This window comes from Notechis scutatus, chromosome 1 (assembly GCF_049901735.1).
Source record: "Notechis scutatus isolate UNSWTSFEM ecotype Mainland chromosome 1, rNotScu1.2, whole genome shotgun sequence".
In the NCBI taxonomy this organism is placed as follows: domain Eukaryota; kingdom Metazoa; phylum Chordata; class Lepidosauria; order Squamata; family Elapidae; genus Notechis; species Notechis scutatus.
In genome coordinates this window covers 125,310,922-125,332,974 of record NC_142009.1, presented here as the reverse complement: position 1 = coordinate 125,332,974, position 22,053 = coordinate 125,310,922, and the positions used below count along the sequence as shown (strand labels likewise).

The following is a 22,053-nucleotide window of genomic DNA, read 5'->3' as shown; positions in this document are numbered from 1 at the left end:
TGGATTTATAAGCTAAAGACAGGTGTAGATGGGACTGTCACCCATAAAGCCAGGTTAGTAGCACAAGGGTTCAATCAGACAGCAAATGACTACAATGAGGTGTTTGCACCTAGTTTGAAGGCTACTACATTAAGGGCAGCATTAGTGTGGGCAGCTAAGGAGAAATACATTATAAATCATTTAGATGTAGAGACGGCATGTCTGCATGCACCGTTGCAACACACTATATATTTAAAGAAACCTTTAGGTATCAAAAATGATAGTACAACTGATTGCTGGAGATTGAAAAAGAGTCTTTATGGCTTAAAGCAATCAGGATATGAGTGGAACCAGTGTATAGTTAAGGAATTAACTAAGATAGGTTTTGTAGCTGGCATGGCTGATCCATGTTTGTTTAAAAAAGAAAGTAAGGAATATAGGCAGATAAAATTAACCAATTACTAAAAAGTTTTAAAATGGAACTTTGTAAGCCGGCTAAAACACCGATGAGCCAGTAGCCACAGTGATGTTCAAAGTCCTGTTTTTGATAAGAACATTTATCAATCCTTGATCGGTAGTTTATCTTATCTCAGTAATTGGTCAAGGCCAGATATAGCATAGTGTTAACCAATTAGTGAGATTTAACGCTGAGCCAACTGAAAGGCACTGGCAAGCTGCTAAGCGTGTCTTAAGATATCTGAAACAAACAATGCATTATGCATTGTATTTGAAGCCTAAGGATGAACTGAATTTAACTGCATATGCTGATGCAAGTTTTGCTACAGACATAAATACACGTAAATCTACATCAGGTACTGTAGTATTATTGGGAAAGGTGTTGATTGGATGGAGGTCTATCTGACAGAAACATTTAAATTTATCAACAATGGAGGCTGAGTTCTCATGTTTGTCTTTATTATGTAACAGATTCTATTGTTGTTTATGAAGACAACCAATCAGCAATATAGATGGCTTCAAATATTGCTGTTAAGACAAGATCAAAACACACAGATTCAAGATATTTAAATATGAGACAATGTGTGCAAAGTAAGATGATTAAGCTGGAATACTGCATGTCAGAAAATAACATTGCAGATCATTTTACAAAGGCCCAAGGTTCTGTAAAGCATAAGGCTTGCTGTGAGGATTATGGACTTAGAATGTAAGGTTGTATATATTGTCCTACCCAAAGGGGAGAATGTTAGGAATGTAAGTCATCTAATAGTTGGGTTGGAAAATATATAAAACAGGATAGACATTTTAATACTGTCTCTTTAAGGGAACGCTAAAATTGTAATTGGGTGTGGTTCCTCAAACAGCCATAACATGGAGCCAGAAACCTGGGTTGTTTAGTTCCTGTTCTGTTGTTCTGGAGAATGTTGCCATTCTGATTGTTACTGATCATAGTTCATCTTGGATTTGATGTAAGTCTGCTACTGAACTGTTTTTGATACTCAACTTTGTTATTGGATTATCCCTGGATTGAAAACTGACTGCTTTAACTGTGAATGACTTGGACTGCTTGTTTGGACTTTGCCTAAACATTTATTGGAAGTAAAAAACCTACATTTTACTATACAGTGTATCTGTGTGCTGTTTGTGTGTTATTCTTCATCACTCTCACTACGTCTCTCTGTGTGCGCTCATTCTCCTAACGGGGAATTACCTCAACAGCAACCACTGCAAATATCCTTAGTTTTGCAATCTCAATCTGTTGTAGATATCTATCCCTATGTATTTTCTGAGGCTGTAATTAGTTTGTGTTGGGGAACCCTTTTGGGGAAAATCACCTTTTTATCCCCTCATATTTCATTTGTGGATTTTTTTTTCAGCTCCCAAGTTACTTCCATCCTTAATTACCCCAGTTTTTTAATCTGTGGTTTAAGGCATCAAACTGGTGACGTGAAACAAGCACAGCAAAAAGAGGAAAATGGAACACAAGCAAACAAGCAACTGTATTTTCATAACCCAAAAAATATCATTCCAACAGATTTTCCAGCTGAGGTTTAACTGTTTGGATCCCTTCCATTCTAAAGCTTAGGACAATTGAACTGTTCAATTTGCAATATAAAGTAATATGATGCTTTGAAAAGGTGTTCAATAACAGCCACAAATATGAAGTCATTACAAATGGCAAGTTTTTATGCTGAAATCTGTTTATATTGCATTACCATTCATACAACATGGCAAACTCTGACTTTTTAACCATGATCTAGTAAACAAGCCTCAAAAGTGATTTTTTTAAAAACATTCTAAGTCTCAAAACTTGATTAACATATCATAGTGCCTAGGCTCACACAATGCACGATGCCACAAAACAATATATATATTTCACTATATATGTTTATTTCACTAAAATACAACTAATAATTACATTAGCTTAATTAATATAATTATTTCAAAAATATTTGTGTCACAAATGCAAACAGTAGCAATGGCTTATTAATAGTATATAAATGGTTGGATTCCCAGAATACATCAAACTAAAACCAAATAAACCACTTTGGCTTAGTAGAGTAAGAATTCACTTTGTTTTGTCAGCCTAGCTTACATAATGTCTACAAAGAAACTTATTTTCATATGAAAAATATATGGTTGATTTCTGATTCTAATCACCAAACAAGAAAGTAAAACTGAAAAATTATTATTTTGATATTCAGAGCTGATTATTTAAATCTGGTGTCATGTGGAGGAATAACAAGGTGAAATGCTACCCTTTAAAAATGAATAAAATTAGGTAGGTTATTGTAGCAATTTTCCCTACCTAAATGTCAATATTTCTTCAATAGTTCTGTCTCCTTCAAGGAGATATAAACTGCCCTCTTCCTTAAGGTCAGTTTTGTATTTCAATTTAGATTCTCCTAAACCCAATATGATTATTTTAATCCAGATATTTAATGTGAGTGTTCTTCCAGAAGTTTTTGGCTTCAAATAGATCCATGCCCAATCTGCATGATTAATGTGGAGAGTTATCATTCTAAATCTAATCAAATCTAATCACTAACCAGTGGTGGGATTCAATTTTTTTTACTACCGGTTCTGTGGGTGTGGCTTGGTGGGCATGGCAGGGGAAGGAAACTGTAAAATCTCCAGTCAGAGGTGGTATTTGCCGGTTTTCCAAGCTACTCAAAATTTCCGCTACCAGTTCTCCAGAACTGGTCAGAACCTGCTGAATACCACCTCTGTCCCTAACACAAAAAACCTTCTTAATCCTAACTTGTTTACACAGAGATTTTCACATTTTAGTATCTCCAGCAATAAATGCCTGTTCTACTGGAGTCTGTTATTTTTTATATATTTATTTAGGTAATTAGGTAATGCATACCATTGCCCACCTCACAGAATTCTAGAGAAGTTGTAACAGATTAAAGTGTATTGTAGACTCAGGATACAACATTCACTATATTAGAATAAAAGGGCTGTGCAGATACAGAACAGCTTTCCTTGGCAAGTGTCAATTTAAGACTTCTGGAAACCAATGCTAGATGTGAATTTGTCGCATTCAATATTAGAAATTAATTGAATAACACAACCAGCAATATTCTATTGCTAAAACACACCTATATAAACCAGAATCTGAATTGTAAATACTGAACATTTGTAGGGTTTTATTTTAAAGCTGTAATCTGTTGTGAAGCTACTAATGTTCCTACAGGGCAAACTAGCAAGTGGATAATTCAGAACCATAATGCTGCAGACAGAAACTTTCATCCACTTAGACTTTCATAAAAAGTAACGTCTTATGACATCTTGATTCTCAAATTGTGGCATAATTTTTAAGGAAACAATTCGCCGGATGCATGCCGTCATGGACTCTTATCCTCAGCCTGCAAGGGAGCAATTTGGGTCTGCGCTGCTCCACAATAAAATCTGAGATTTAGATGTCTCGAAGTTGTACTTCGTGAGTAACAAGCCGACCCCACACTTAGCAGTTGCCCCCATTAAAAACATGGAGTTTGACAATTTTGAGCTTGAGGGGAATCTCACTCCAAATACGCAACACTCAAGACGTGGTGGATACAAAGACCTCTCATCTATATTCTGGCTTGATGCTACTTTAGAGGTCGGCTTGTAAATTGCACTGCGTTACAAAAGGCTATCACGAATACTGCTTCTGGAACCATCTCAAAGCTAAATTAGAGTCCTGCGATTCGCGGAAGAATTCCAGTTGCCTTTCAAGAAGTGCAACGAAAAGACCGGAGTCGAAGGAATAGCAGCAACGGCCAACCAATGGGAGCGAACCTTCGCCTTGTCCCTCCCACCCCGTCTGTCTGCGAACTTGGCCGGCCACGGCTAGTTAGCCGACTTTCTCTAACCGGTTTCCACCTGCTTTCTCCGCCTTTCCTTCGCCCCGCCCTCCCTTCGCGCCTCTCTAGCATTCTCCTTGGCCTTCTTCCCCTCCTCCTCCTCCTCAGCTCCCCGCCCACTGCCACACGCCTGGCCATATCGGCTCAACTCGCCCGAGCCCTCCGATTGGCCGGGAGCGGTGCCATTCGGCGAGAGGCGTTTGTGACGCCAAGCGGCCGAGCTTTGAAGGCGTCAGCTAAGAGGGGCGGGGCGTCGCACGATTGCACGCTAGAGAGTGCAAGGCGGTGCTTAAGACATCTCTGCCCGCCCCCGTCCCCCTACTTGCCTTGCGCGAACGAACGGAAGCGCCCTCCCTCCGCCTCTGGCCCCCTCCCTCCTCCAGTCGCTTTTTCTTTCTGCCGTCAGTGCCGCGTTAGCAACAGTCTCGTCGCCAGCGGCCGGAGCTCCTCCTCTTTCGCCTTCTCCTGGCATCCCCGTCTCTCTCTCTCTTTTTCTCTCTCCCCGGCTGCTCCGCGCCCTGTATGGTCCATCGCCGCCGCCCTGCTCCGGCACCACCTCCGCCGCCGCCTCCTTCTCCAGTTCCCTCCGGCTTAGCTCCTCCTGCCCCCGGCGGTGGCGCCCTCAGCACCGAGGCTGTATGATCAGGCTACAGTCTTCAATGAGTAACCATATTCCTGTGAGTAGCGGCCTCTTTCCTGGTCTTGCCAGCCCTGCGCTAATCTCTCTGTCTCTCTCTTCCTCCCTCCCTCCGTTTGCCTCTTTGTTCGCAGGGTCTCCGCGCCGGCCGTTCCCAAGCGCGGGAGGGAGGGCAGGCAGACGAGCCCAACCCGGCTCTCCTCTTCCTTCTCGCCGTCGTGCGTTATTAAACTTCAATGGTCGTTCGGCTGGCCGTTCTCCTCCCGTGCCTTCCTTTCCCTTCGACTCCAGCTGGAAGAAACTGCCGCTCCTCCCGCCGGCCGGCCCGGTTTGCGAGCCCCGGCTGTAGTCGGAGATGTGGGACGTGGCAAGCGAGGAGACGGGGGACGCCGACGGGGGTTAGCAGGGAGTGTCTGGGCGGGAGGAGACGCCGCTGTCTGGCGAAAGAAGGGCCTGGAAAGCTGAGGGGGGAAAAACCCAGTCAATTGCTGGCCTTAGGATTGCTGCTAGGAAACGAGGCCGGGGGGGTCGGCTAGCTATGTAACTCTCCCACCCCACCCCCACATTCGCAGCTGGGGGAGAAGCGCCGCAACCGGGCCAAGCACGTGGTCACTACGAGAAGTGCTCCAGCCCTGCCCGGCATTTCGGACCTGTCCGTCCCTCCCTCTCCTTGTACCTCGACAACGGCGAACAATGTAGGTAAGAGCAAACCTGGTCTGAATGAAAGCACTCTCCTCCCCCCCCCCCGTCCGTCCGAATTTCGGATTCCTTTGTGTGCTCATTCGGAGCAGGAACTCCCGCGCTTAAAACCGGGTTTGAGCTTTGCTTTTATCGACAAGCCGGGAAGAGATGTGGACCCGACACGTATGTGTGCTGTAGAGGAGGGGGTTCTTCCGGATCCTTTGATCGGCTTGAACGGGAACAGGAGGCAGAGAAAGAGAGAGAAAATGCCTCGTGGCTGCCTGATTTTGAGAGAGAGAGAGAAAAAGCTTTGGGGAGCGTGGAAATGGATAGCAAGAGGGAGTTCTGAGTTTGTGCCCTCTGACAGCCTTTTTGGGGTGGGGGGTGGGGGTTCCTGGCTAAATCATACAGCCGACCCTGCCCTGGGTGGTCCCCGTCCTTTTGTACCATTCACGTGGTGCTGGATGGCCCCGATCTCCTTCGAGCTGGGCTTGACGAGCCCGAACGCTTTGGCCACTCGTGAGCCAGGAAAGGCTGGGGGGGGGGGGAGGAGAGGGGAAGGGAAACGGAGTAATCTTCCACTGGGGAAACAAGTTGAGACTTGTTCACGCCGCGGTGCCTGGCCGGCGGCCGCCCTTCTCGCCTGCCGCGTGTGGTAGAGAGCTTGAGGGCTATTGCGCTACCGCCGAGTGAGTCACGAAGCGGGGCGGAGGGGGGAAGAGAGCCAGGAGGACATTTGGCGCGCTGAAGCCGGCGGCGTGGCCTCTTTCCCTTCACGCGCCTCCTGCCTGCAGATAACGGGTCGCTCCTTCCATTCATAAACTGCTGTCTGGCGCGCTAAGCCTTCCTCGCAGCTGAAGGCAGCGGGGGGACAATAAGGGACTTGGTCTAGTGCTCCCCTTTAAATTGATGGGATGTCAATCTGTTAAAATACAACTCGGTATCTAGGCCTCGTTACAAAAGTCGAAGGAATACGGGAGAAAAAAGCAGTTTAAAACCTCCCCTCCTGCCTGGGGTGAGAACGGCAGCTTCTTTGTTTCCAAGGATTGTTAATCGCTTCAGCATTTTAATCTTGACATATGGAATTACTTCCTTTTGTGACACGTGAGAGAATCGAAAGGGCACCGAGGCACTTTATTAATGTGTATTAAAATAACATAAGAGTATTACTGAGTCAGAGCATTGTATTTTCTTCCCTTAAGATGCAAGTCATAGTAGGCTGTCATTTAAAGGATATTTCAGTCTTCTCAAACTATTTTTTCCTGGATTGAGTTTCAACTGGGGGTTCAGACCTACAATTCAGTGCTCAGCTGCTTGACATTGATTCAGGCTGAATCTAAATATTGTAAAAGCCTTATGCTAATATTTCAATCTTTATCACTTAGCAAAAGAATATTGATCCATAAGTAGTCTATAAAATAAAGAATTAGCTGCAATCTAATTATTTCATAAGTTACAATATTTATGTTATATAGATTAGAAATTCCAAAAGTCCATAAAATGTACTTGCTTTACAGTAGTGCCCATACTTTTAATAAGGGAGGAGGTATATACTTCATAACTGCAAAACTTCTTACAGCAATATGTTCTGGGTTTAGTCCTTGTTAGTCTGTTTTTCTTCCTTTTTTTCTTAAATGTTTTATGTATTGTTCTGGGCCTATAAGTGATCCTTATTTCTCTATGCTATTTTGAGCACTAATTAGGGACCTTTTCAGCTCTGTGGTATAATTATTATGCAGGCATCTCCATGCAGATTGCTGCAGTATATTTTTAAGGCATACTACCTGAAAATATTCATAGTAATTTTGCATGGTTTGAGTTGACTAAAAGAACAGCTTATCTGGAACTTGACTACCTTAGAAACATAGCACTAGCTTTCTATAGTGAACATGCTTTAAGTCTCAAACTATTGGTTGGTGTTCTCCAAAATATGGGATTTTTCCTGGAGTAGACTCCTTCTGTCATATGCTCTATAAGGGTATGCACTCTTAATTCAAATGAAATACACCACTCAGCCTTTTATAAATGTATTGGTACTGATGATGGTTTAGAGTATTTTTAAAAAACAGCCAAAGCACAGAAACAGATTTAACCTGGGTTTTTTTGAAGAGGAAGTGGGTTTATACAAATAATGATCTTTCTTAAACTGGGAGCGACATGTTAAGTGAAAGGTTAAATTAGCACAGATTGGTAGATGTTTTGACCAATCATATTCAAGTTCTTCCCCATCTTTCTATATTCAACTTTTCTTTATCTGCTTTCTCTATTAGTGGTATGTCAAATACCATGTATAAATATCCCCCCTCTCATTCAGACAGATAGACATACACATACATAAATATGCTAAAAGAGCTTTATCAAAAGCCTTGGATTGAAACTACATCTTGCTCAAAAGTCTAGAACTGGAGCATCAATTATATTAGTAAAATGCTTTGGTTTAAATATATCAACTGTAAATATATGTATTTTTATTCAAATTCTCAAAAAAAATTATTTCCTTTCAGAACATTCCTAATATGTATCAGAAACATGGTACCTTTTCTTATAATCATTTTAAGTCTGTAGTACCTCACTACCATTCCAACTGAAGATATTCTTACTGTTCTTATCATTTGTACTTGTGAGACTAGATAGGTCAGCTGCCAATTTTTAATATAAATTCTAACAGGAATTAATGTGTTCATCAAGGCTTCCTCATAATAAATCTAATTTATAGTTTAAGCTTATACTTTGGGTGCTTTTGACTGCTAAATTAATGTGTGAACCATCTTGATTTGATTCTATGTGCACAGCATTCCTAGTAAAATGATGTGTACATTGTTATGTCATAATATTGCTGGGTTCTTTATCTTGCTCCCTCTGATGAATATTTGAACTATCATTATAAATTTTGTTTTGTCTGAGCATCCTCTTTGGCTCTATTTACATACATGTAAGAAAATCTATTTTGCCTGGCCTTTAATTTCAGTGTTTGTACTTTTGATTTGCTTGGGATAGATTTAATTTTCTTGCTGGACAGCATGCACATAAATCCTTACTATTTTAGTCTGTTTTTTGGAATTTGCTATTTATTGGCTCCTCTTAGAGTAGCTGTGAAGCCTTGTGAAACAATAGTATTTATGTCATAATATGATTGTGGTATTATGTTATCAATACATAAGATGATACAATAAAATGTTCATAAATATGGAATGATAAGTCTATGTTAAAGCATTGGTCTGTAGGGTCTTTCAGCAAACAGGCTGCATCATAGTTAGCATAGTGTATTAAAGAGTACAGTCAAAAAAGGTGACATTCTGCTCAGTTTGGAGCTGTTTGCATAAGAACTTGCTATGTTTCTTTTAATGCCCCATATTAAATGAGAACTTGAGATCTCATTGTGATTATTAGTCCCTGTTTTCTAATTTAGAATGTTTGCTGCAATCTGAAGAGTTACAAGAAAAGTAGAACAAATGCTAGTAAATTGTTTTTTCCAACTCTGAAGGGCAACAACTGATCTTTAATGTACAAGCTTTGGTTCTGGGTACATGTGATAAATTGTTCTCTTCTACTTGGCTACTGGAAGCAAGACTGTTTTTGTGCATCAGAAATATTAAATTTAAATGATACTATTTTGAATATTGGCCAGTGAGGTTTTTTCCCTCATTGGGAAACAGAATAAGTAAGAATTATTAACCTGAACGTTACTTCTATTACTCACTCCAAGTTTCAGTCTTGGTTAAAAGCAAGCCATGAACTATGCTTAACAGGTGCAATTTACTGTCCCAAGAAATTGGTTGGACTGTAGGGGGCCTTTCAAAAGGACAGAACTAAATTTTCTTTATTATGGTTTAAGAATAGGAATGTGAACTGTTCATTTTCCAAGGGTCTTGTGCCTCCATCTCCATCCTCCTTTCCCCATTTTTGATTAGAAAACTCATGCTGCTGAAGTTCTGCCATTAAACATTTACTGTGCAATCTTAGTATACTCTAGTGTAGCTGTAGAGGGAATTCCGAGCCTATTGTTCATTATTGCCTTAAAGTATACCTAGGTTATCTATAACCTGCAATGTGATTAATACCTAATGCGGTTGTGGGGCTATTTTAGTTAGTTTGAAAATTCAGAACACTTAGTTACATTTCCTGACTCTTGCATATTTATTTAACACTTTAAGATGCTTGTATTCTTAGTGTATTCCTAGCCATTGACCACTGTCCCTTTTTCTCTTTGCAGCAGTTCTGTGGTGTTCTCGGTCACACATTTATGGAGTTTCTGAAGGGCAGTGGGGACTACTGCCAGGCACAGCACGGCCTTTATGCAGACAAGTGAACTGTAGAAATTGATTACTGCTCCACCAAGAAGCCCCCTTAAAAGAGTGGTTACCACAATAAGCAGAAGTATTGGATTGAAATTGGCAGCACATTTTACAAAGGAGTTCTAACCTGGATGGGGTAACCTCAGTGCACTGCCTTTCTTTTTGCCTCAGTATTACAAGATTGAAGATTTGCTGCTTCTTGTTTAGGAGGTTCATTTCATTCCCTTTTCCTCCCAACTTCATATTTGTTGGCACTGGAAACTTTTAGTGGCTTTTTGTGAAGTAGATTTTAATTTCTCCATTAATCAGTTAGGTTTTTTAAAAAATAAACTCTGTCATTGCACATTTTAATTAAATTAAACCATGGCCCGAATGAACCGCCCAGCTCCTGTGGAAATCACCTACAAGAACATGAGATTCCTTATCACTCATAATCCAACCAATGCAACTTTAAACAAGTTCATAGAGGTAAGTAGTGTCCAAAATGCTGTGCATTTAAATATATTTTAACAAGGCGAGGCTGCATAAAGGCAGCTCAAGCTGCATGGAGGGTTATATTGTGATTTACTATAATAGGTAAAATTGAGATACTCCGCAAAACAAATCACTAAGTATGATAAACTGTTAACTTCTTACCAAATATAGTATTAAAACCATAAGTATTAGCATAGTTGATACAGTTAAGACATAACTGATTTTCTTTTAGGAACTTAAGAAGTATGGAGTAACTACAATAGTAAGAGTATGTGAAGCCACTTATGACACTGCTCCATTAGAAAAAGAAGGCATTCAGGTTTTGGTGAGTAGCTTACTTGAACAGTTTGAGATATTAGCCTGTGAAATTCCTTGTAATTCAGCATACATTAATTCAGAGCATTAAAGTTTAATATTTGAATTAATACCTAATCTGGGAATGGGAGGATATAGTCTTAAAAAATAGCACACAGCCTGAAAACAACACAAGTCTAGAATGAAAATATGAAGAAATTTCAGCCAGACAGTGTTGCTAACAGTATGGTAATGCACAATCACAAATTAAAAAGTGAGGGACTGTACCTTCCTAATTACCTGTGCCCATTCCATCAGGTCTGGCAGAAGAGTCATATTGTGGGTCCCGTCTGTGGGACGGGAAGATATATGATGGAACCCAGGAGATAGCTTTATCTGCTGTGGCATCCGCCTTATAGAACATCATTCCTCCTGAAGTCCCCATCTCTCCAGACTTTCAGAAATGCATTGACATTTGATTGTGTCAAGAATCTGAGCCTGTAGAATCATAAGGGAATGATAATTTGACTAGATGGCTCCATTGTTTACAATCTCATCATTTGTCTCAGGATTTTTTTCCTTCCGAGCATTTTTGTTGCAAGTGCAGGGCTCACTTATTTTCCCAAATCAACCAAGTGTTGGTTCATTCGTTAGACAGAAATTGACCAACCAACTTGTTGCACAAAGCTGATGCTATGGGCTGAGAGTGAGTGACTGGTCCAAAGTGACCCAGCTGGCTTTCAAGGCTTAGGGAAGACTGGAACCCACAGCCTCCTGGTTTGTAGCCTGGTGCCTTGGCCATTAAATCAAACTAGCTGTCTATCTCGGTCTTTTATAATACTTTTATTTGTATTTTTAAATACTATTATGGTTGTTTTGTATGCCCACCAAAGTTATATTGTCTGAGATTGGTGACCATATGAATATGATAAATTAAAAGCATATTTAGGATACTTCTTCAAATACTTTATATATTGTCCCTTAAATATTAATAGTTGTGTACTGGATTCATAACAAAGAGTTAACCTTCTAAACAAGTGAGATGGAAATATCTGTTATTGTGACTGAGCAGCACTGGCATAATAGAAGTTTCTCAGAAATGTAGATGTAAAAACCATTATCTGAAATCTTTTAAATAAGATTTTTATTAGTTTGTAACTGATTTTGAGAATATGAGACCTAAACCTATTTAATGCATGCTTTCCAGGACTGGCCTTTTGATGATGGGGCACCACCATCTCTTCAGATTGTTGATGATTGGCTAAATCTTCTGAAAGTTAAATTTCGTGAAGAGCCTGGCTGTTGCATTGCTGTACACTGTGTTTCTGGTCTTGGAAGGTAAATTGAAACCTTGAAGTTAAAAAATTTATATTTTTATATTATGTCTATGGCCATCATAAATGTTTGACTTGGTAATTCTATACAACTAGAATTAGCAAAAAAATGGATTGAAATAGTCTGTGAAGTTGATACCCAAACAAAATGAATACATACTAATGTTTTCTAAATACATTAATTGAATCCATTAGAATTATGTAAGTTTAATTGCATTAGGATACACAAAAATAAGAGTTGGATTGTTTTAAATTTAATGAGATTCTGTTTAATAGCATATTAGCCTTTCTCCAGTATGGGTCATCTTACAGTGCCTATTTGGCCTGACTGGTGGTTAGGAATTGTGTATGAAATAGTGTTTTAGGTATGTATGGACTATTCTGCGTCCATAATAGCAATTGGGTGGTCCCTGCTTATATGCAATAACATCAGGTGTTTGTATAGGCAGAAGTGATTTTGGGAAAGGAGAGAAGATTAGAGACAAAAAATAATGGCAATGGTGGATAAGGTAGGAACTGAATGACAAAACTAGTGTACATCTCTCAGTCTCTCTCCTTCCTAGAGCTGCTTCCATACTATGGTAATTGACTTTACTGAGGGAAGAAGGGAGCATTCTGCAGCAACTTTGCTTTACTTACCCCAACTGAATTTTGTTTTATGCAAAATTCAAAGCAATTCTGACAATCTAAATACTGCTGCTGCCAAGCTGTCTTAAAATGGTTCAGAGGTTTCTGGATGCAGTAGTTTCTTCTTGAAACAAAGTATATTTTCCATGTTCCAGATATTGTTAGACAATCCTATGTTGTGGGAGGCTTATTTACAAGATATCCTTTGTTAATAGTAGACACACATTTCTATAATCTTTTATTTTTCTAGAGCACCTGTGCTGGTTGCCCTTGCACTTATTGAATGTGGAATGAAGTATGAGGATGCGGTTCAGTTCATAAGACAGTAAGTATTGAAACATTGACCTCATTTCTTAATTCAAATGATTTTCTGAAATAATTTTCAGAATGGTCCCTTTTGAATTTGATTCAGAAGCCATGTTTCAGAATGAAGAATGTTCAACTTCATCCAGCATTTGGTAGGATTCTGCCACATAGTCTGTTAAAGGATATATGGCTGCCTTAATGAGTTGCAGACAGAGACAGCTGCCTCTCTTCCAGTATAGGATTGTTCTGATATTAGAATAATTTAAATAGTCTGCTGCAGTAAAGTATGCAGATATATTTTATAATTTATTCCCGTGCAGGAGTAGTAAACTACTGTGATGTTGGGTAAGGAATTGAAAACGGGCCATTAAAAAAAGAACAAATCTACCTTGAACAGAAAGTATCAAGGGATAAAGTTGCCATTTGAACAACATTTTGTGACTAATACATTCTGTGCTTTTGTTTAGGAAGCGACGTGGAGCTTTTAACAGCAAGCAGCTTCTCTATTTGGAGAAATATCGTCCCAAAATGCGCCTCCGTTTTAAAGATTCAAATGGTCATCGTAACAATTGTTGTATTCAGTAAAAACAAAGCTGCCTTGATTGCTGCTTTGGAAATAGAAGACTAAAACTAGAATTGGGCAGGTTACGTGGGAAAACTACATGTATGTCTAACTAGATTACATGGAGCTTCTATAGGTGTAGGCCACAATGTTGGCAGGGGAGCAACTTTGTTTAGATGATCTGTTTAGATAACAAATGTACATGGCCTTTTAAAATGTCTTACTGTATGTATCAATAAACTATCCTTAATCATGTAGTTCAGTTTTTTCCTTGAAGTCCCAATAGTTATATCAGAACATGTATAGAGATTAGGTGCCAAACGCCCAATACACTATTTCTGTATACCACAGTGTAATAACCCTAATAACTATATGGGCCTTTGCCCTTTTCCTAACTGTCTTCTGATTTGGTGAATAGGGCTTCATAGAGTAATCTGCCTATTCACTGTTTGTCTCCCACAGTCACACTATAATGATTATCAGGATTTGCACACAATTTACTTAGTTAGTTTTGGTATCTAAATTTTTATTACTTAAACCCTCTTTCACAAAACATTCTCTGGTTATTAATAGAAGAGTAATATGTCATGCTGTACAGAAGCACACAAGTCTTTAATGACTCCAGACAAAAAGCCTTACAGTTAAATAAATATATATTGGCACTTAATGTGCAACTTTAGTAGAAGGCCTATAAAAGAATGGGAGGGGACTAATTAATATTTCTAGTAAAATGTTGCCTTTTGTCTTGTGCAGGAAGTATAGAATATGCTGTTTACTTTAGTAAATATTTTTTTAATGTAGAAATGCTTTATTGTAGCTGAAAATTCTTAATCATATTTCTGAAGATCTTGTAATTTCTTTTACTGTACTTATTGGAAGTTGTTTAACAACTATTGCTTTGTTGAAGGTGATTTTGTTTTTTCTTGAGTTTCTACCATGAATTTGGTGGATCTCTGTAATATTTTGTATGCCTTTTGAGCTGCGTAACTTAATATTTGGATACTTGATAATTTGTTATGTACTTGATAAAATGGTGGTGTGTATTAATGTTCAACCATATATTTATACTGTCTTGGGAATGTGTGGTTATAGTACTGTGGGAGAAATAATTTGCCAGTGTTCACCAGCTTGTAAAATTTAGTGTGAGAGCTCAAATATCTAAATAAAGTCAAACCTGCATTGCAATTTCCTTCATTTTTAAAGAGGGGAGGGTTGTGTGTGAGTTTATTTTTTTGTAATGAGGAAATAGACTTCTATCGAAATTTTGCTCTGAAGTTCTTCAAACGGGAAACAATGTAAGAGAGAAGTTAGTCCTCCTAAGGTGAATGTTTTTATATGCCTAATTATTTTTCTAATGCAAAATTTCCTGTATTTCTACTTAAAGGTACACTGGATTTTTAACAATGCTGAAATTGACCCACACAAATTTTCTCTTAACTTGCTGTTCCTGCAGGACAATTTTGAGTATAGGAGGTACTCCTCACTTAACAATTGGATACCAGAATTTCCACTGCTAAGTGATGTAAAGCATCATATCCTGTGTTTGCATTGTTTAGCGAAACCTGTCCCCATTGCTGTCATTAAATCAAGATTGTGGGTCATTTTTTAAATCTCAAAAAACCCTCCAATTTTAAATGACATTTTCTTTGTCACATAGTATCACTTCTTTTAATGCATTTGAATACGTAAAATGCTCTCACAAATAGACATACACAAACTGCTTTCCTCTTAAACTACAAGACAGCAAAATAATTGCAGTGCTGTAGTAACTTATATAAGGAACTGGTTACCTGCTGCTATTCTCCCAATGCTAATTTCTTTCTAGACTAGAGGATCTGCATCTCCCTATCATGCCTTTATTCTATGTTTTGCTGGGTTTTCAGAACTGAGTTTCAGGCATCACATTGTTTGGACTCGACTGCAGTTGCTTAATCAAACATTTTTAGCAGCATGGTTTTATAATTAATGTGAAAATGCAGCTTTAAGAGAATGGTCTTAAACATGGTGTTATGTAGTCATTGAAGAACTTCAATGTCAGTTCAGTGGACATATTTACAAAAATGAGACACTAGTCAAAAGAATTGCTATTCCAATACAGTGATATGAATGCCAAATGGGCTCATAATGTTTTGAATCTCCAGGATATAGAGGCAATTTATTAGATATTAAAAAAACTCCCATTAGCTCTTATTCCTGAAATGATCATGGTGGTACAATGCAATTACACTGATAACAGCAGCTCAGTCAGAATGATATGGTGCTGGCAGAAAAACTTCAGGCTATTTTTCACCTTTTACTCGGAAGATTTTTGAATGTCATTTAGCATTTTATATGGTGTTTTATCTTTGGGCCATATTCTGTTCCCCATGTTCCAGAATAAACAGTGGAACAAATTTGGGGAACCTGTTAGATGTGTATTACCTTAGTACCTCTCAATTCCCACCCCCCACCCAAAGAATCCCAATTTTCTGTGAAGTTGAAAACTGACAGTCATTTACCATTGTTTATTCTGTAGTCCACAGAGCAGTTTGCTTTGCCTCATCAGTGATGCTGAATCGCACTTGTTTCTGAAGATCAAGAAACAATCTATTCCCTAAACCCTTTTGGAAATGTAGAATCACAATATTGTTAAGATGGATCACAAAGGTCAACACTGCAACATACAGGAAAACTTGTTAAATCCTCTGATAGATGATTGGGGGATTTTCTGCCTTGCAAATCCGCTCAAGCTCAGATTGGATGGTGACCATTGGGGGACAGCCATTTTCAGGTCCCTCCAAAGATGTTCAAGTCAGGGTTCTAGCTGGGCCACTCTAGGACAGTGTTGCTGAACCTTTTTGGCACTGAGTGCTGAAATGGAGTGCATGCACGCATGGGGGAGCACTGGAAACTGGAAGAGCAGCTCCCCCGCATGCATGTGCGCACCACGAAGTTAATTTTTTGGCTTTGGCACTCCCACATGTGGAAAGACCAGCTGGCCAGCGCACATGCATGTGCCGGAACCCTGGAAGAGCAACAGGTGACAGCTGGCATGCCTGGAGAGATGGCTCTTTCTGCCACTTCTGGTATGTGTGCCATAGGTTGTTCCATCATAGTTCTAGGACATTCACAGAGTTGCAGTATTGTCTTTTGTGTGTGCTTAGGACCAATGTCATGTTGGAAAGAACCTTCAGCCCAGTCTGAGGTCCTGAGATCTGCGGAACAGGTTTTCATTGAGAATTTCCCTCTACTATGCTCTATTTAGCTTTCCTTCAACCCTGACCAGTCTCCCAGACCCTGCTGCTGAAAAACACCCCCACAGCATGATGCTGCCACCGCCATAGTTCACTGTTGGGATGATAATGGGCAGTTGGGGTGATATTGGGCAGGGTTCCTCCAGACATAACGTTTAGAATTGAGACCAAACAGTTCAATCTTGGTTTCATTGGACCAGAGCATCTTGTTCCACCCAGAGTCCTTCAGGTCCTTTTTTGCAAACTCCCAACTGGGCTTTTCATGTGTGCCATAAAGCCCAGATACGTGTAAGGCTTCTGGAATTGAGTCCCATCTCTACACTGGATCTCTGGAACTCAATCAGAATGACCATTAGGCTCTTAGTTGCCTCTCTTCCTAAGGCCCTTCTCCCCCATTGCTCAGTTTGACTGGGAGACCAGCTCTTGGAAGAATCCTGGTTGTGCCAAACTTCTTCCATATGAGAATTATGGAGTCCACTGTGCTCTTAGGAACCTTCAGTGCAGTAGAAATATTACTGTAGCCGTCCCCAGATCTATGCCTTCCAATAATAAGTTTGCAGACATTTCTAAACTTCTGTTTTCCCTTTGTCATTAGGGAGTACTGAGTTTAGATTAATGAGAAAAAAAATTAATTTCAACAACTGTAGAATCAGATTGCAGCATAACAAAATTGACAAAAATGAAGGGGGTCTGGATATTTTCAGAATGCACTGTGTTATCAGTTATTTCTGATTCCAGTTTCTGTAGCCATGGAAAATCAATCTTGACTATCTTCTCCCTGTGCATCTTCCCTGAGTCTTTTTTCCAGACTAAATATATCATGTTCCTTTAGCATATCCTCATAGGATATATAGGTCCCTCTATCTTTATTGCCTTTCTCTAAAAACTCTGACCTGTCCATATTGTGGAAATTGTCCGGAATCATACCTAGTATTCCATAAATGATCTTAGAATGGCCATACGTTTTTGTTGGTACTAATTAGTATATACAAGTATACAAGTATTTAGTACATATTACTATTTTGTTACATTCCTGAATGCCTACATTAAATAGATATTCCTTACTCAGCTTACCTATCATCTTTAAGAAAATCCAAACTGAAAGTGAGACGTGGGATTAAAACTATTGTTTCTGGTCATCTCCTCTTTTTCAGTACAGCCATTTGCTTAGTGACCATTTGAATTTACAGCCGTACTGAAAATAATGATTTATGACTGTTTTTACATTTATGGCCATTGCAGCATCTCCATGATCATGTGATCAAAATTCAGACACTTGACTATTGGCTTGTATTTATTACAGTTGCAGTGTCCCAGGGTCATGAAGTCACCTTTTGTGACATTCTGATAAGGAAAGTCAGCATGAAAGCCAGATTTACTTAACAACCATGTTACTAACTTAACAACTGAAGTGATTCACTTAACAACTATGGCAAAAAAAAAAAAGCACTGGTGGGCTGCACATTTTTTAACAACCGGTTCTCTGGCTGGGTGCGCATGGCCGGTTGCTCATGTGACTGGGTGGGTGATGTCACTCATCACACCTAGCCCCGCCTCCTGGCCACTCACCTCAAAGGCAGAGGTAGGATTCAACCACTGGCTGACCATGCCCCCACCCATTTTTGGCCTGTTTTTTTGGCCATTTTCAGGCAGGTTTTGGGCAGTTTTCAAGCCATTTTTGGTCCGAAAAACAGCCTGAAAAATGCCCCCCCAAAAGGCCATTTTCTGAGCCCTTTTCAAGCTGTTTTGGGGCCATTTTCAGGCTGTTTTCAGGTCATTTTGGCCCTGAAAATGCCCCCCAAAACAGGCCAAAAAACAAGCAGGGGTAGGGCCAGTCAGTGGTGGGATTTGCCGGTTCGTCGAACTACGCATAATCTTAACAACCGATTCGGCTGAACCAGTGAAAATTGGCAGCAGCCCAGCTCTGAAAAAAAAAAGGCTGTACAATGGGGCAAAATTCAATTAACAACTGTCATGCTTAGCAATGGAAATTTTGGCCTTAAATGTTGTAACTCAAGGACTTCATCTGACAGACCTTGATCCCTTAAAATTATGCTATAATAACTATTTTTTGCTTTTAAGTTGCCATCCTAGATCAGGGGTGTCAAATTCAAGGCCCACAGACCAAACCTGGCCCACGAGGCTGGCCTGGAAACAACAAAGGACCAGCCTATGGTGCCTCTGCCAGCAAAAATGGAGTGTGCAGGGGAGGCACTCATGCAGCCCCCGACTCAGTTTTCGCTGGCAGCAGGCTATAAAAACACTCAAAATAAAAGGAAAAATTTTTCCCTTTTGCATCTGAGCATCGAAGAAGGGACAGGAAAGGAGAAAGGAAAAGAGGAAAGACAAAGAGAAGATGGGAAGAGAGCAAGAAAGGAAAATTAAGGAAAGAGGGGAAGGAAGAAAAAAGGAGAAGGAAGAGAGAAGGAAAAAGAAGAAGGAAGGAAGGAAAGAAGGAAGGAAGGAAAGAAGGAAGGTTATAATGAGTGAGAGAGTATCTCAGAAGTCCTGCCTTAGCACTTGGCCACCACAGGTGCCCCTTACAGAGGTCACATGTCACACCACCATGGCTACACACCATGGCCACGCTCCATGCCCCCCCATGCCCTCCAAAGTCAAACATAACCCTGCTTCATTTTCAGTGAAATCGAATCTGACACCCCTGTCCTAGATGTAATTGTATAACAACACTGCATGCTACAATCTTAATTCCTGAATTGTTAATATGAATGTATGGTTGCACAAGAGAAAAATTTCCTGGCATTGGGAATATAGTAAGCAGGAAAGTCAATTTTGTCATTATGCAATTAATACCTCTTAGACGGTAGACTCGCTTGTATTTAATGTATATATTTCTTAAATAGCAAGATTCAGCTTATAATTTCTTGTGGGCTTGTTAATTTAATATTATGTGTACAGTGTAATTTTTGCAGCAATTCAAAGCCACATTTCCCAACTTGAGCAACTTTTAGGATGTGCATTATTATAATTCTTAGCAGTGGCCATACTGCGGGGGAGAAATCTGGGAGTTGACTTCCACACATTTTAAAGGTTCCTTGTTTGAGAAACATTGGCTTAATGGATATCACAAGATTGTACATCCTATACTCCTTGAATTACCATTACATAAAAAAAAGAAAGAAACCAAGACTGAAGTGCTAAACCAAGGCTGTCAAACTCGGGATCTGCGGGCCAGATGCATCAAGCGCTGGTCACGCCCATGGCTGGTTTAGCGAAGGGGGAAAGAGTCACGATACATCATGTGACAATGCTGTGACATTTGACGCCCCTGTGCTAAATCCTTTATTAATTGATATTCAATTTTTAAGGAGCTACTATATTTTGCTATTTTTGTTGCAACAGCCAGAGTAACTTTCTTCTGGGTTTTTCCAATTGAATAAACTATGTAGCCCATAATGGTGTGATACATTGTTAAAAATATATCTTTCCATTCATTGAAAAGAATACCTATTCTAACTAGGTTTTCAGGATTTTAAAGTTTGCATAATAAAAAGCTACTTCTAATCATGTACAAGCTCACACTTACAAAGTTCACCAAAACTGCATTTATCATGTTCAGTACTGTATATTCCTAGAGAAATTTACCAAACTGACTTTTTTCTTTACAGTTATTGACTAGCATTTTATACTGGTAAACTGTAAAGGGGCTTAAATAGCAAACAGCCTTTTTTTTTTTTTTAGCACCTGGATGATCCTAATTGAGTTTTGGAGCTAAATCAAGGCAGGCCAGATTAAGCATTTGGATGACAGACCATCAGAGGATCCCTTGTCTGTAACCTAGAGTGGGAAGTCCAAAAGTAATGGCTTAAAGTAACTACTGTTACCAAGAAAACTGGCTTTGTCTATGTAATCACCAGAAACAAAAATTGGCTTGAGGGCAATTTTTATTGTTTATACAGTGCCTTAGCAACAACTTGCTCACATAAAAAGGTAACAGACCTGTGGTGGGGAATAGAAAGTAAGGAATCTAGCTCAAAGAGAGGGAGATTCTTTAAGGCCAGGGTGGACAACTATGGCTTCCTTACAATCTGAGACTCAAAATTCCCAAGACATCCACTTTTGTGTTTTGGAATACGGTGATGAAAATTGGACTGTTAATATTTTATTTAGCATTCTCTGTATGTAGGGAGCAAATGCATCTAGTCACCTTGAAATCAATCTCTTTTTAAAAATCTGTATATGCCTATGTTTCTTAAAGTTTGGTCCATTGAATTCTTGGAGGAATCTTCCAAGGGGGCGTGCATAAGCGCACCAACGTGCCTACCGTCCCTGTCCTATTGTTTCTCTTATTCTTTTATTTTTCTTATATGTACCCATTTCATGTACTATGTACACACTTATACTTATTATCTTGTAAACAACTGGCAAATCAAATAAATAAATAAATAAATAAATAAAGTTCTTCTCAGAGGTCTGTGAAATCAAAATTATTTGCCAGATGCTGAAGATGGAAAGATTTTCAAAGGTCACCCTTCATTTTTTTTAATTAAAAAAGGACATTTTTCATGAAAAATGTATTTAATGGGTTCATATTATTACCTAATTCAATAAATACAACGTTCTACAAATGCAACTTTTTAATTTTATAGGATAAATATTGATGAATATAACCCATATAAACAAAATCTCTTTGGGATTCTCCATGATACTTAGGAGTCCTGACAGTGAATTTTCGGAAACACAGCTTTCTTGGAGGACAGCCTACATATGGTTTATGTGTGGAAACATTTTTAGTTTTTTAATTTAAGCTATACTTCCACACAAACGGATTTTCTATAGAAAAGGCTTCCAAAGTGGAACTGAGCACATCTGGCCAAGATGCTGACTGAAAGCGTAACCCGCTCACCACAAACGGTTTCCAGGAGGCAAACAAAACGCTTGAAGATACGCATGCGCGCACACGCGCCGCCGCACAGCGAAGCACACACCGAGTAAACAGCCCCGTCACGTGAAAGCGGCCTCCGCGGGTCGCTTGGCCCCGCCTGCCTCCTTAACCCCACTAGACCCACCCCCGCAAAGTGAACTTAGAAGACAAGCGTGGGCACGCGCCCGAAGGGCCAAGCAACCGCCGCGTGAGACAAACGGAAGGGACCACTTCCTCGCTCCGGGGAGGGGAGGAGGGCGAAAAAAAAAAATGGGCGGAGAAGAGGGAGAGCGAGAAAGGCCTGAAGAAACCCGGACGTGGTTCCGGGAGCCAGCCAAGCAGTAACAGCCACCCGCTCTGTCTCCGCCCCCTTCCAGCCCTCCCTCGTGCCCTTCCACTTCCGCACGGCAGCCTCCCTCCCCTGGCCTGGGAGGGTTGC

At 39.9% G+C, this 22,053-nt stretch overlaps 2 protein-coding genes across 2 annotated transcripts; both read left to right on the top strand.

The window, feature by feature from the left end:
• The first annotated feature begins 4,621 nt into the window (after positions 1-4,621).
• Positions 4,622-9,957, top strand: LOC148132978 (uncharacterized). The gene is made up of 2 exons (XM_087945268.1): positions 4,622-4,963; positions 9,818-9,957. The coding sequence occupies exons 1-2, from the start codon at positions 4,925-4,927 to the stop codon at positions 9,911-9,913; spliced, it is 135 nt and encodes a 44-aa protein (XP_087801394.1). The 5' UTR covers positions 4,622-4,924; the 3' UTR covers positions 9,914-9,957.
• A 273-nt stretch (positions 9,958-10,230) lies between these two features.
• PTP4A1 (protein tyrosine phosphatase 4A1) lies at positions 10,231-14,681 on the top strand. Its single transcript, XM_026665233.2, has 5 exons — positions 10,231-10,367; positions 10,606-10,698; positions 11,875-12,005; positions 12,879-12,953; positions 13,402-14,681. The coding sequence occupies exons 1-5, from the start codon at positions 10,263-10,265 to the stop codon at positions 13,517-13,519; spliced, it is 522 nt and encodes a 173-aa protein (XP_026521018.1). The 5' UTR covers positions 10,231-10,262; the 3' UTR covers positions 13,520-14,681.
• The last annotated feature ends 7,372 nt before the right edge of the window (positions 14,682-22,053 follow it).